The sequence below is a fragment of the Rhipicephalus microplus genome, chromosome 1, assembly GCF_043290135.1.
Source record: "Rhipicephalus microplus isolate Deutch F79 chromosome 1, USDA_Rmic, whole genome shotgun sequence".
In the NCBI taxonomy this organism is placed as follows: domain Eukaryota; kingdom Metazoa; phylum Arthropoda; class Arachnida; order Ixodida; family Ixodidae; genus Rhipicephalus; species Rhipicephalus microplus.
Window position 1 is genome coordinate 294,709,438 of NC_134700.1, and position 14,948 is coordinate 294,724,385.

Here is a 14,948-nt window from a genome sequence, read left to right on the forward strand (position 1 = left end):
AGGCTGCATTGTTTTCAGCGTCGCTTTGGTTTGCGACGTACCTGCAAAGGTAGTCCAGGGCCGGGACGGCTTCTCCGAAGTTGAGATCGGCTTACTTTAGTGCCAACTCTGCAGAATCGTGTGGCTCTTGCTCTTTGTTGTCATTGATGTTCCCGTCTTCAGTTGCGATCAAGTTTACAATGATCTCTGTGATTGTCTCACACTTTGACGTCACGACTGCAGTATCCACAGTGACAGTCTTCATACGCCGCACCTGTGGCACCCAGTGCATTCATTTCCTCATTGAGCTCTTGCTCACACGAGGCTGCTTCCTATGGTTGAGCTTTGATGGCAGGCTCCCTTTTGCTGTCCATATAGAACCCACACCTCGCGAAGCAGTGCTGTACAGTTTACGTGCTCACTGCACTCCACGCTGATGTGGCATAATGCTTGCCGTAGAGTACCGATATTGTCGTAGGCTGCTGTCAACGATTATATCTCCCCACGTGTCGATCATCCTTGCAACGTTCATGTACCTTCATAGTGCACAGCCTCCTACTGCCGAAAACATGTCATGAGTGGAATCGCCTGCCTGCGTCACTTGTCGCTATCAGAGACGCAGGTCGTTTCCGTGAAGCACTTACAAATGCGTTATAAGCCTTTACCAAGCTGCTTCCCTACTGCAGTTGCGATTTATTGTTTCATTGTCACTTACTTTCTACATGTCCTTTTTTGTTAGTTAATATTTGTGTTTTGCTTTGTTGCTTTGTATGCATTTTTTTTGTCATTCTAGTAATCCGGTATGTTTTCGTTCCTCTTCCTGCATCACTACTTTTGTATCTATTTATGAACATAAGTACGTAATTCCATTTTCTGTGTTATATTATCAACTGCCATCCTCTGTTTATCACTGCTTTATTATGTTGCGTCATATTAGCAGATGTATAAATATACTTTTATTTGTTGCTATTTGTGCTCATTTACCTACACTTTTATATTTTTCTTCCGTTATAATATTGTTTTTGCTTTATATTTCATTGTACTGTACATTTTTTTTTTTTTGCATGTATCGATGTACCTTAGCCCCTCTATAATGCTTCTTGTAAGCCCTGAGGGTATCAATAAATAAATAAATAAATAAATAAATAAGCAAGAGACAGCCCTTGAAAATGCTTTTTCAGTATGAATGTTTGACGCATTTTTTGACCCCGGCATCCAACAGCTGCAAGTGGCTTGTCGTATTCGGTAGCGAAAAAAAGAAGTTTGACGTTTTGTAGAAATGGCAGATTTCTCGGGTGGGCAGCACAGTTGTCAGGAAAAGAACCCTCCTGCACTGTGAAACCGTCTTATTTTTGAAGTATTGAAGAAACTTTTCAAACAAAGCGCACGCCATCCACGCAAGACTGTTACTTCTGTAGTGGCATGGCAGCAGGCAAATGTTTTTCAAGCACCACGAGTTTTTAAACTTGCCGATCACGCACTGCTTTAGTTTGTCCGAGCTGTCCATATTGATGTAAAGGAGCTTTGTCAGCCAGTCTTTGCTGCGTTTGCCTCCATGGCACGCTTTACCCTTCAGGCTTAATGATATCGAAATCTGCACATGAGAAGAGGCCTGTTTTGTCAGCGTTCTATATGACAAGAGGCTCATACCCCTCAATTAAAGCAGATAATGTGGACTTCCAATCATCGGTTGTTTCCACGCTCACACTTTCCGCTTCTTCACTTACCATTTTGTAAGCGATGCCGTGCCGCTTGCTGAAATGGTCGATCCAGCCATTTGACGCCGCACAATCAGCAATGCCCAGTCTGTCGGCTATTTCCATCGCCTCCTTGCGTAAAATGTTGCCGTCGAAGTTGGTACCGGCAGCGGGAGCTTGCTTGAACCAGGTGAGAAGAGCATCGTCGAGGTTCCCATGCTTGGTGCCACCAGGTTGCTTGGCATGCTTCGAGACGATGCTGCTGAGCGTTGACGGTGGCAGTCCAAGGTCTTTGGCAATGTCGACCCTTTTTCGTGCTGGCTGCTTGTCAATTGCTTCAAGAACATCTAGCTTTTCCTCAAGGGAAAGCTCTTTCCGGTTATGTGATGCTATTAAGGCTTGACAGAGATTGCCTTGACAAGTTCAACAATAACAGGCTTAGCGCACACAACAGCGACTGAAAACGGGTCGCAACGTGCGGCGGTGGGACTGTCACGTACTTCCGTTGTTAGCATAGTGGTGATCGTAATAGCACTTTTCACAAATGGCCATCTAGGAGCGGCCTCTCCAACTCGTTTGCAGCTTCTTGCAGCCTGTTTCGTAGCCAATCCAGGCCAAGACTGTCAAATGTCAAATCAAAATGGTGGTGCCCCGGCAAGTTCAGCAGACTAGGTTGCAACGCATCATGCAGGAACGTTCTCACAGTTGCATTGTAAAAGCAGGGTTGGGATTCTATGAGAGCTATGCCGGGACCGATGAAAGACAACATAACAACAGAAAAGAACGCATCAGTGAGAAACGTAACAGCGGGGTTCCACTGTACTCGAAAGGTTTGCTCTGCACTGGGTATGTTAAACTGGGTGCTCCCTATGCTTTCCTTCATCACATGACACATAGGTAGCCTTATTCTTAACTAACGCTTTGCATTTGAATAACTTTAAGCTTAGCGAGCATACCTACAAAATTTCAGCTAACAAGCTGCATTTGGACTGTGCAGGGGAGCCAACCTGGCAGTACTCACAGCAGCCTTCATGGAAGCGGGCATGGAAGTCACCATGGAAACAGTGGACAGCATGGAAGCAGCAGCCAGCATGGTTACAATCAGCACAGCGGTAGTCAGTATGGCAGCAGTAGTCAGCATGGCGGGCAACATGGCATCAAGAGGCACTTCGAGGATGACCACAAAAGGCCCAAAAAGCGACCACACGAGGACAAACCCAGGGACAAAAGAAGCGACGGCGGTGGCAGGTGAGGACAAAGTGAAAGTTCCACAGGTTGTAGTAGCACTTTTCCTGCGTGATAGTAATATATATGCAAGATTCAGGTGTCATCAAGTGCAGAATGTTTTATCTTGGTCTATAACACAGAGACAAAAAAACTCAGCTGAGCTAAAGGAAATTGGGGTATCTGTATTACCAGTTTATTATGTTCAGCACGTATGTATAAGCACATGCTTTTGACAGCCGCATCACATAGCTTACGAAATTTCAACCTTGCCCTCTTCTCACTGGCATCATCTTGCATCACCTAACTTTTCAGGTGTGTAGGGAAGTGTAGTGATATTGACAGTATGTTGTCTAAGACGTGGCATAAGTGGAATCTTTTTAATTTGACCCCTGTTATTTCGGAAATTCTGGTAATTCGTCATTCCTACACCCTTCCAGACTCAAAAATGTTCATAGCCCTATGGCAACAAACATTCGCTAATTCGTTGCAAAATTGTATGTACACTGGTTAATTCGGACTGGACGCAAGCCAGGGAGTGCAAAATTAAAACTGAAACTGCATCTGGGGGGGGGGGGGGGGGTCTTTGCCATACATGTGCATTTTTTTTTGCCAACTTATGGTCTCCGAGATGGGCTCTGACAGCAATGGTGCGCTGTCGATGTTGATCATGGAGGCCAAAGAAAACCGCATGTTTTTTTCTGAAAATTTATGGGAGGGGGCACAAAATAGCGTTTTGGCGCACGCATCTTACAGTGAAGGTAAAATAGACTTTAAACGGACTGTCTACCGCTCGGAAAAATTTTTGTGATTGTGGCGCAAATGGAAAGATATTTCATCACATTGGCGGCAACGAGCATGCTTTCGTGCCAAAAAAAAAAAAGAACTATAATTTTAACTAGATGTTGAAAATAGATAAAAAGTGGCCACTAGCATCACCCAACAGCGAACGTGGTCAATATTGACAATCTATTGATAGAACAAAAAATCCTCGCAGGTAGACTTATTTAGCTTAAAAACAAACACGTTTAACTTAATTGTATTTCATGCACTTGAGGCAGCTTTAAAGGAACCGTAAACCACCCAGAAATCGAAATTAAGTTGTTGTGGGGAAATTGTGCAAGAGTGTACGACGAACACGAAGCCGTCAGACTTTTTCAAATCGGTGCAGTAATAGCGGAGTTAGACGTGATTATCGAAACCGTGATGACTACACCTTTCGCTCTCTCCTCGCTAGTATCCTATCCCTCGCCACTTTGCCCTCTCACCAAGTGCCCCTCCCAATCTCGCGTTGCATACACCATCGCTGACGCGCTGCTTGAAACACCGTCTACTTCTGGTTGCCGCAACACCAACCGTCGACTCCTTCAGTTGCGTGCTCGTTACTGGTAGGTGTTTTGTGGCGAACTGTGGCTGCCGTAATTGTGCCGCTATGGAACCTGCGTTACGCACATTCCTTCAAGTGATTGCCAATGCGATGGACCCGTACGGGGATAAGCCATGCCCAGTACATGTTACATGCACGCAGGCAACAGGACGAGCAACAACAAGCAGGGCGGACAGCTGGTTGCAGACTGACCGGGAGTCGTAGGCTCTTGCTCGACAGCATACCTGGCATATTTGCTCGACAGCATATCTGGCAGATGTAGCACGGCGCGTCACGCCGAGGCCCGAAAGGCCCAAAAAAGAGGGAGGATTGTTTCTTGGAATTTGGGGCACGCCGGCGGCCCGTAGCGCTGCCACGCTCAGATTCCTTGATCGTGACGGCATTCTGCACACGATGCGCGCGTTTACTTGAAATGCTTGAAAAGATATTGGAGGTGGTTTAAGGGCCCTTTAAGGTACGCCAGAGACCAATTTTTGCTTTTTCTTCTCACGCATTCAAATAGGTGCCCAGTGGCACTGCCGGCGATGTGTTCGCTTGCCTGCATGCCTGCCTGCAAACGGCGGAGAAACACGACAATGGCACCCGCCGCCGCTCATGACAACAAGAAAAATGTGTGCGTGCCTAAAATGACCACTAAGGTATTTGTTATTATTAATAACCAAACTTGATGAAGCCTGCCAAAACCGCACGCAGTTTCAGTTTTCTACCTTCACCAGCACTGACCATGCTAAAACGACCACCAAGGTATTTTTTATTATTAATAACTAAACTTGATGAAGCCTGCCAAAACCGCACGCAGTTTCAGTTTTCTACCTTCACCAGCACTGACCAGTGTTGCAGGCATTCATCCCACCGATGGAAGGAGACATTACGCAGACAGAAAAATTTTGTTTTAAAAATTTCTACGCACTTTCCACAGAAACCGCTGCAAGGTTACACTTAACATGGTACGCTTTCTATTGCAACACAAAACAGGAGAGCAATGAAGGACGGTAGACAGTCCCTTTGAGCAGAAATAACCAGGAGGAGGTCAACTGATTGGTGGCTGCAAGCAAGGCACGAGTGAAGATTAATCTTTCAATACATAGTGATAGTACTTAACCTTATGGTAAGGGGCACGAGCTGCCGCCCAATCTAAAGGGCCTTGATAATCCATCCATTCATTCATTCATTAATCGTTCCGTCATAGGCAGAGAATGGATAAAAAAGAAGCTAGGCCTCAGATGGACAGCGTGCGGACCTGCAGACATTGGTTGTGCTATTTTTCCTCCTTTTCGGTGACATATCGGCGTATCGGCAGTCTCGATAACAAAGAAACAAGCCCTCTGACTTATAGCGTGCGGACCTGCAGGCATCTGTGCTTCTTTTTCCTCCTCTTCGATGCATTGTGATATATCGGCAGTGTCGGTGCGCGACGTAGTGGTCAGGCTATAGCGGTGGTGTGATATATCACCCTGCTGCGATGTCAGAATCGACGAAGCACACGAAGTAAGCGATAAAGGACTTGGCAACTAGTGTGCAGATACTAAAGACATAACGACACTCGAAAGACTGCGCTTCCAGAGAAGAGGTGACGTGTCAGTTCGATGTAAAAAAGAGAACGCTATCGATGTACGCGAAAAACGAGGCTCAAATAGTAAAAGTGTTCGAGGGCAAGAAATTTCACGCCGAACGAAAGCAATTATGCATCGCAGTCCAGCCTAAACTGCAGGAAGCGCTTTTGCAGTGGATTGTTTCTGCACGTGAGTTGAGGCTGCCATCAAGTGGACCACTTATACATACAAGCAGAGAGGTATGCTTTACGAATGAACATAAAGTCCTTCAACGCAGCGGAGGGTTGGCTTGCGTGTTTGAAAGAACAGCGTGGTCTTGTGTTCAAGACCGTGTGTGGGAAGAGAGGTGAGGTGGACGAAGAAGTTGTGAAAGGCTGGCAAAATGTGCAGCTTAAGGACCACGTGGCAGCATAGGGCTCGGAACGACGTTTTCAATGCTGACAAAACGGCACTGTTTTTAAGACACTGCTAGATAAAACTATCACTTTTAAAGGGGACTTAAACACAGGTGGCAAACGAAGCAAGGAGCGGGTGACGGTGCTGTTAGCAGCAAACATGGCAGGCACAAAGCGCCTTGCTCACCTGGTTGTGGGGAAGGCGCTGAAGCAGAGGTGCCTTTATAGCATAAAACACCTCCCCCATCGAGTACCGCTCGAATAGAAAAGCTTGGATGCCTGGCTGTAGGATCTAGATTGAGGCTTCAGTGCGAAGAAACGCAAGGTGCTCTTTGTAGTGGACAAATGCAGCACACACTGCAATGTTTCGAATCTGGAGGCAATACGGCTTGTGTTTCTTGCACTCAACACCACTGCGGTCCTTCAACCTATGGAGCAAGGCATCTTGCAGTAAAGAAAATGTACTGCACTCAAGTGTTGCAACGTATGCTTCTCTACATGGATCGGAAGCAGCCATATAACATGTTTTTGAGTGCGATACATAATTTGGCGCATGTGTGGTCTAATATGCCGGCACAAGTTGTGTTGAATTGTTTTCGTCGCTATAGATTTGTGCAGCCTGAGGTATCAGAAAGCTCGGAACGCAGCCCAGAGCCTGCAGCGCCAGAAGGAGAGAAGGGCGATGTAACATTCCGTGGCCTGCTTCTCTTTGAATTGTAGCTTACAGATTAGGTTACAACTGATGACGCGTTGTCGTTGCCGGTCGCCACTGATGACAAGATCATTGCTGCTGCCCTCGGATGAGGCGTCCAATGAAGACCAGTGCGATGAACTACGCCCGGTGTGTCATACCGCAAAATATGCTGCAGTCGCTTCCATTGTTGTATAGGAGTTTTGTTATGATGTCCCACGCAATGCTCTTGCGTCAGAGGGTTTCTCACATACCCGCAAACTAGTCCTTGCCACCTAGTTGTCCACGAAAAAACAAACGAGCCCCACGGACTGCTTCTCAAAATAAAGGTGTGCAATAAAGAAATAGAAAATTAGCATTTTTGTTATGAATTAGTTAATTCAGCATTTGGATAATTTGGAATTTTTTCCACTCTTTTGATATCCAAACTAATGAGGTTTTACTGTAAATAATTGCCAGAAAATAATTAGCCGATGATAGAATGTACCATGTGTGCATGAAATTGCAAGAGCAATACCTTTCTTGCAACAGGGTGTCAAAAAGTATTGCTCTATGATTTTTAGGCACTTTTTAGTATCAAATTAAAATATTTTGTAACCACGTTAAATAATTTTCAGGCAATTTTCACCATTGAATTTAGTGATGGAAGTGCTGCTCCAATTGCTCCAAAAAAGAAATTCTGCTCCAAAGTGCAATATTTGCTAGTAACTGCTCCAAACCTGCTCCAAAATGGTGTTGGCAAACTAAAAAGAATGAAGTTGAACCATGGGACCATTCCATGAGCATAAGCGAAACCAAAAGCAAGCTGTATACAGTCGAACCTCGATATATCGAAAGGCGCGGCGATCGCGAAATAGTTCGATATATCCAGAATTCGATATAAAAAAAATCACGAAAAAAATGCATCAGCAGCTTGCTGAAAACAACCAACGAACCGTTCAAGCGTGGTGCTGTAAATACTCACTTGAAGATTGAAACATAGTATTTATTGTGTTGGTTCAAACTATTGAAAAAGAGTAGCCTGCTTTTTGTCGGCCATGGCGTGTTTGACGACTGCGTCCTCAATATAGTCCAGGTGATCCATAAGTGATAGGCCGGTGCCTTTAATCGCGCCGCAGTGGTGGCGCACAAGGGCCAAGGCAGCTACGACCTCAGCTGATGTCGGGAGCGGGGCACCATCAGCGCTTGCGGGATCCACCTCTGCAGAGTCTGCATTTGGCTGCTCAGCAGTAGCTTCGGCGACAATCTCCCCATCCGTGAGCTCCGCCGTTCGGAGTTAGGCCTGTCGCGCACGACAGCGCGCGACAGGCCTAACTTCGAACGCACGTACACTGCGAGCACAACGACCGATGCCTGTCGATGCTACGGGGGAGGAGCTTGCAACAAGTGCGCAGTGTGCCGTTGACACCATAGAGACTGCAACGACTGCAAGCTGCAAGGCTGCGGCGGAGGACGCTCCCTGGATTTCGTGCCGACCGGTTGTGCGCCCGCGCGCTCCGCGCGCTCGCGACCTTCGGCGTTTTCGTAGCTCTGGCCGACTGGGCGGGCCCTACGTCACCTCCTGTCGCCGGCTGTCTTCGGTGACAGCGCAGCTCTGACCTACTGGACCTGCTCTACGCCATCTACAGACGCCGACAACATCTCTCGCAAGTGTACCCCATCCTCGGACTCCAGTGACCGTTCTTCCATCTTTCCTGTCTCTCCTATCCCCTCAGTTTGTTGTTGCTTCTTCTTCCTTTTTTCCTATACCTTTACTTCTACCCTTTTATCCCTCCTTACCCCCATCCCTTTGTGAGCTCTGTGGCGGTGTCGCTCACTGAAGCAGACAATAACGGGGCTCACTTTTCTCTTCCTTTCTCTTAAGAACCACTCCGCAAGGCTGCGGCGTGAGTCCGGGTGTAAAGCGCGCACATGGCGCGCCTATGCCGGCTCGCCTGACTGCTTTCCCCTCCATGGCTTTCCCTTTTCCGGCGGCAGCGCGGGCCGCGTCCGAGACAGTCGTCTGTCCTTTCCCTCCTATACTTTCCTCCTCAATCTTTACCTCCCACTCCCCCTCCCGCCGCGCGAAGCCGTGTCGGTGCCTTCGTATTGAAAGAAAATAACAGCTCCGCGCTTTTCACTTTCCTCATTCAAGAACCTCTACCGCAAGGCTGCGGCACGCGTACGCCGCTACGTTAAAGTGGCGCTCTCGGCGGCATCGATGTGTGCAGCATTCGTAAATGCCCGCCGCTCTACCGCTACTTTCGAGAGTTGCGGGAAAGCTCGCCGCCTGTCAATGGAGCGCGGGCGGTTTGGGGTGGCTGAGTTCGATATATCCATTATATGTCAAACTTTGTTCGAAATAAAAAATCAATAATGCATGCGATTTCCCGCGTGATATAGAAACCGTTCGATATAGGCAATAATACGATATATCCGTGTTCGATATATTGAGGTTTGACTGTACACTATCATCTTAGTATGCTACTGAGTGGCGTAAACCCAGAAAAACTTCAAAAGGTGACACATACGTCAGGCCATGGTGCCAAATTCATACTTTTAATATGGGTTGTATTTTTATTTAATAGGAACTAAATCATGCTTTCAAAAAAAAAAAAACGAGCATATGGTGTTTGAGCTTGAGCAATGGCATTGTTCTATTCAGTCTCCTTTTTTAAAGACCTCTTAAAAAGTTGATTGTGCTATACTTAGCTGTCAACTCAATTATATCATGTGCTAAAGCTAAATCTCAACAGGGACACTTGCAAGGGGTGTCCTCCACAGCATACACACCAGAAAAGTCCAAAACTCTCTTGACCCCACTGACCGTGATTTACGCCAACTATACTACTAGCTGCATACTAGCGTACGGCATGTTTAATAATAAATATAAATATTTATTAGATGCTTAAGTGATGTTTAAGATTGCAGGAGTCGTTAGGAACATGCATCTGCTCTGAAAACACCAATAGGAACCCTAAGCTATAGCATTTTTTTCTGCTCCGAAGGCACTTGAGCCTGCTCCAAAGCGCCATTTTTTCTGCTCCAGAGTCTGCTCCAAAAAGCAAGATGTCGCTTCAATCACTGCGAATTGAACTATCTTGTAACCATCTTGGAATTATATAATACTTTCAGAGTGTCATCATTTATTTAAAACAAATTGTACTTGTGCTATTCCAGCAACAGTCACAACAAAGGTGGCGGTGGTGGTGCGTATCGTGACCGAGGCAGCAGCAGCAGCTACCAAAAAGGCTCCAACAGCTACAGCCACCCGCCCCACCGAATGTCCTTTCAGCAGGGTCAAGAACGGTGGAACCACGAGAACCCTTCATCCGGCTGGGACTATAATAAAGATAGGTGTGTGGTCGAGTGAAGCTAGCAGCCGAAGCGAAAATCTCTTTTGCATGCCATCACTTTTAAAGGCCTGTATAGTCGAAACCTGCTACAGCGAACGTGGCTTCAACGAAATTTCAGCTAGAACGAAAAATGCTCGGTTTTCTGTCAACAGTCTCTAGGGGGTCAATGCATAAATACTCTTGCCATAACGAACACGTTTTCTCTGCCGTTATGCTTCAACAAAATTTGATGATAAAATTCCAGGCTCAGATATCCAATGAAATGAAGTAAACACATTTTTGAACATTCTGATGCATTTTCAGAACATTGGAATACCTCTATGAAGTCTAAAACGAGCGTTGGCACTGCCAGAAACTGTCGCGGTTTACTTAGCATGGGAGCAGCCGTTGCCTGATAGTGGTGGTAATGAGACTTCCCTGCTTTTCCCTTTGCCTTGCTTCTGAGTGGGCTTGTGTAAATTGTGAATTTTTGGTTCGAAGCAAATATTGACTTTGATCGAATAATTTTTCGAACCGAATTTGAATAGTATATGTGAAATATAAGGAAAAATGGACACATTTATCATGACCATCCAATCTGCACAATATTTTTTTTAATTGAAATAGAGCCTCTATGCAAATGCCTTCTTTTTTTTTTTCATTCAAAGGAAGTCAGAAGAACTTTGATTAGTAGCAGGGGTTGACTTTCGGTAGAATGCGAGTGATAACCTGTAAAATGCATAACATTCAAAAACTATAGAGAATATATGCCATCATAACAAGCTTCTGAGCTTAAAGAATGAATCAATTTGAGGGTAATAGGTTCATTTAAAGGGGCCCTGCAACAGTTTCCTTAGTAGCCATGGAATGGGTTCACTAAAGGTGCTTATTGCCTCATAAATTGACTGGCACAAAAATATTTAGAATCCGTCCAGTACAAGAGTTGCAAAGATTTGTTGCACGCTGCTCTCTCTTGTCATGCCGACAAAAGCGCTGGGGGAAATTTCACATGTGCCTCATGACGTTCGACACTTTTTCTCTTGTTTTTCGAATACGCGGCTTTTCAGTGCGAATGTTCACATACGTGTGGACTATCATAAGTGAGACTACCGTAAGTGGTAGTCTCGGGAACGACCAAGCTTGCCATGCCCATATTCAATGGCTGTGACAAGGGATTTTTTGAGCTTGTGGCATCATTTTCCGAGAGCAGAGAGCAATTTTTAGCTGTCTTTGAGATGTGTTGTGAATTGCAGGCCGCTTGCTGTGCTATAACATCTGGCTCTCGCTGTCTCGGTAACCTCGACTACCAAACGGCAGCGTTTTCTGACCATGCTCAAAAAGTGTTGCTGGGAGCACCCTTTAAATTTGGAGAAGGCTTTCTGCCAGGGCGTATTTTTTTTTTGTACAGGAGCTTTCACGGTTTAGCACCCTCACACTGCAGTGTAACCACTTTTGCAGGCTGTTACACGTGGACTAATATATTTTTATTCTTTCATTGCGAATACTTCGAAATTTTAAATATTTTAAATTCAAATTGAAGCGAATACGAATACTCTACTGTTTGTTCGAATATAGGATTGTGCAAGCAGCACTTTGACGGCCTTTAAAGGTACACTTAAGAGGAAAATGATTTTTCATGTATAAGTAAAGTATAATTTCACAATCCCGAAAGCACCACTTTTGCCACGCAAAAAAAAAAAAAAAATGCGAGTGGAGGTGTTACCTTGACATTCCCACACTGAACACCGTGACATCACAAATTTTGAAGGCATCTGCTGGGCCCTACATACCTTCTAATCGATAAAAATGAAGTACACTATCATCTGCGGGTGCAATAAACATAGCATGTGTCAGTAAGTTTCATGGAGCTAGTGTCGTGAAAATACAAAAAATACATACTGAAATTTTTTTACATCAGGCTCGAAGATATGCGAAATTTTAAAATGGAACTTCAACCTTCATTTTTCCTCTAATAATGAACTTGAAACACATGGCAATAGTGTTCTCAGGGTGCAGTTTATCAATCTGAATCAAATCATTATTTTTCTTTAACATCCCTTTTTAAAGAAAGGTGAATCTCAGCTGCCGAAATCATTGGCGATTGTGCTGCGGAGTGGCAGTTTGGCTTAAAGGGGCCCGCAAAATTTTTAAGCATGGTCAGAAAACACTGCAGATCGGTAGTATAGGCTCCCGACAACACGCGAGTCAAATATTATAGCGTAGCACGCAGCCTGGAATTCACAAAAAGTTATCGAAGTCAGCTAAAAATTGCTAAAATTTGCTAAATTGCTAAAAATTTCTATTATCTCGACAAATCATGGAAGACGCCCAAAAGTTACTCTAAAAAAGCCCATCTATCAGCCATTGGCTAATTTGAACACAGCGTGCTCGGTCATTAGAGATCACCGCAGGAGTCCGCAACTTGTCTATGCGTGTGCGCGCGTTCACACAGAAAAAGCCGCGAATTCGAAGAAAAGAAAAAAGAAAAAAAGTGCTCAAAGTCGCAACACGCGCGTGACATTTTTCTTTGCCCCTGCCATTCCACCCTGCTTAGCTTTCAGCGCTTTCGTCGGGACGAGAGAAGAGAGAATGCAACTGCAGCATGCGACAAATCATTAACTCTACTCGCACTGGACGGGTTCCTAAAATTGTTGTGCCGTTAAATTCACGAGACGATAAGCTCTTCCAGTGAATTCATTCCATGGTTACTTGAACGAGTGTTTCAGGGCACCATTGAACAAATGAAGCATTTGCGGTTAGGAGATACAAAAGGAAACCCTTTTTGTGTGTACACTGGCCTGAGAAGATAACAGCGGCCAGAAAATGGAGCATTTCCCATGTTGATGAGAATTTGCAGACCTTTTTTTAGGAGCATTTGAGCACTGCTGGGCCTCCCATTCATATTCTTGCCCAGTGCGTTTAGGTATCACATATGTGAAGTGATTTCTGCGCGACTCACGTGCCGAGCTCATGGTCACCCTGCGAGAACATGCCGGCTGCAGCCGCTTGATGTGTGCCTTAAATAAACCGTTTATGCATCACATCAAAAGCATGAATATAGAGTAAATGATGTCTATAGTGCTGAAAGTTATTTTTGCCAGATGGCTGAAACTGGCTTCACCAGCGATGCCGCGTGCAAAAATTGCCAAGGTTTGGGTCTGCAACGCTTGGGTCTGCAAGCTGAAGCACTTGCTTGATGTGCCTTCAAGAAGTACTCGATTTCTAACCAGCCTTGATGGCAATGAAGATTTGCCAAATTTTTTGGTGGCAGCATTCTGGGACTTCCATCGTACCTGCGTACTGGTTGGTGCATGGGTCATCTGCTTAGGTGCCATGTTTGACAATTGCCTACCCTGCATTTCTGCCAAGATTGCTTCAGAAAGATGCGATACTTTTAACCAATTTAGATAGGGCAAAAGTTTATTATTCTTGTGCACAATATTTCTTGAGCTCCATATATTGCACATTGATGTGTGCTACTTCTGTACAGTTTTGATGACGCCACTACAGTTTGTTTTACATGTGTGATACCATTTGTTTGTTTATACTTTCAGATATAACAATGATTACAGCAAGCATGACCCATACCGTCATTATCAGGGGAATCGCATAGATGACCAGGCCTACAAAAGAGACAAGGATCCCAGAACACAACATCCTGACAGAAGGTACCTTGCAATCGATGCATTTGTGTCCACCAAGTTTTTCGAGCATTAGTGAAGGAACTAGCACTTGAGTGAGAACCAGTATTTGAAGACTGGCACCTAAGACACTACACCTTACCAAGTGGTCAGCAAGGGCTGCAGAACCGCATGCATATTAGCTGTGCAACTAGCTGTCGTGTTAGTGAAATTGCACACACACTAACTTTCGCATGAATTTCTGCTCGTAGGTACCACGGTGGAAGTGGAGGCAGCAACTTTGTGCCATATGGTGTGCCCCCAGTAGCAGCGGCATCAGTACCCTATGCAGCTGGTTATGGAGCAGTACCGGTGCCAGCCGGCGCTCATCAGCCACCGCCACCGGGCGCAATGCCTGAACACCACACAAGCCCTTTGGGCCCCTACAGCCCTTACCAAGGGCACTCAGACTCGTGGAGGCGGAAAGAACGTACGAACAGCGGAGGAAGTGGTGGCTACCCGCGACCTCCTGGTGGCGGAGGCCACTTTGAACGCCCAACCGATGCGCCTAAGCACGTATAGGTGGCAGGCTACACGAATTGTGGGCTTCTATAATGCGCCAACATTGCACACTGCCAGAAATTGCAGTCTCATATGGCAGCAAAGTGAGCTAAAGCCTTGGCAGTCTTCTGGCCTCATCAAGACAGCTTTTGTCAGTAGCCATACTCCCACTGCAACACCTGGGAGTTGACATCGGACTCTTGGATCTCTCCACAGCTTGGCTGGCTCTACAAATGCACCTTAGTCGATGCAGCAGGAAAGCAAGCCCATGGCATACACAGCTTGTGCAAGGGGGACTAGGGCAGTACTGCTTGGACATCTTGCATTGAACACATGAGGTGCCATGCTGCAAACTTCAGATTGTGCTGCCTCTCTGGTCATCAATGCTGTGCTGTCGTGGAAGTTAAATGTCTTACGTACATTTTCTTTATTCCTGTGTTTTCTCGACACCGTGTTGACTCGTGCATTTTCCTTTGTGACTGGCAGCCACTGATTGCCTTTTCTATTGCATTCCAGCTTATTGAAAT

General features: G+C 45.6%; 1 protein-coding gene across 3 annotated transcripts in view; it reads left to right on the forward strand.

Moving 5' to 3' along the window:
* The window catches only part of Chd1 (chromodomain-helicase-DNA-binding protein 1), a 115,975-nt gene extending 101,364 nt beyond the window's left edge, over window positions 1-14,611 (forward strand). For all 3 annotated transcript variants that reach the window (XM_075865218.1, XM_075865219.1, XM_037412191.2), the window contains exons 30-33: window positions 2,674-2,924; window positions 10,086-10,262; window positions 13,795-13,908; window positions 14,133-14,611. In XM_075865218.1, the coding sequence (XP_075721333.1) occupies window positions 2,674-2,924; window positions 10,086-10,262; window positions 13,795-13,908; window positions 14,133-14,442 (852 nt within the window). In that variant the 3' untranslated portion in view covers window positions 14,443-14,611. The remainder of the gene's footprint in view (window positions 1-2,673; window positions 2,925-10,085; window positions 10,263-13,794; window positions 13,909-14,132) is intronic.
* Window positions 14,612-14,948: the final 337 nt, after the last annotated feature.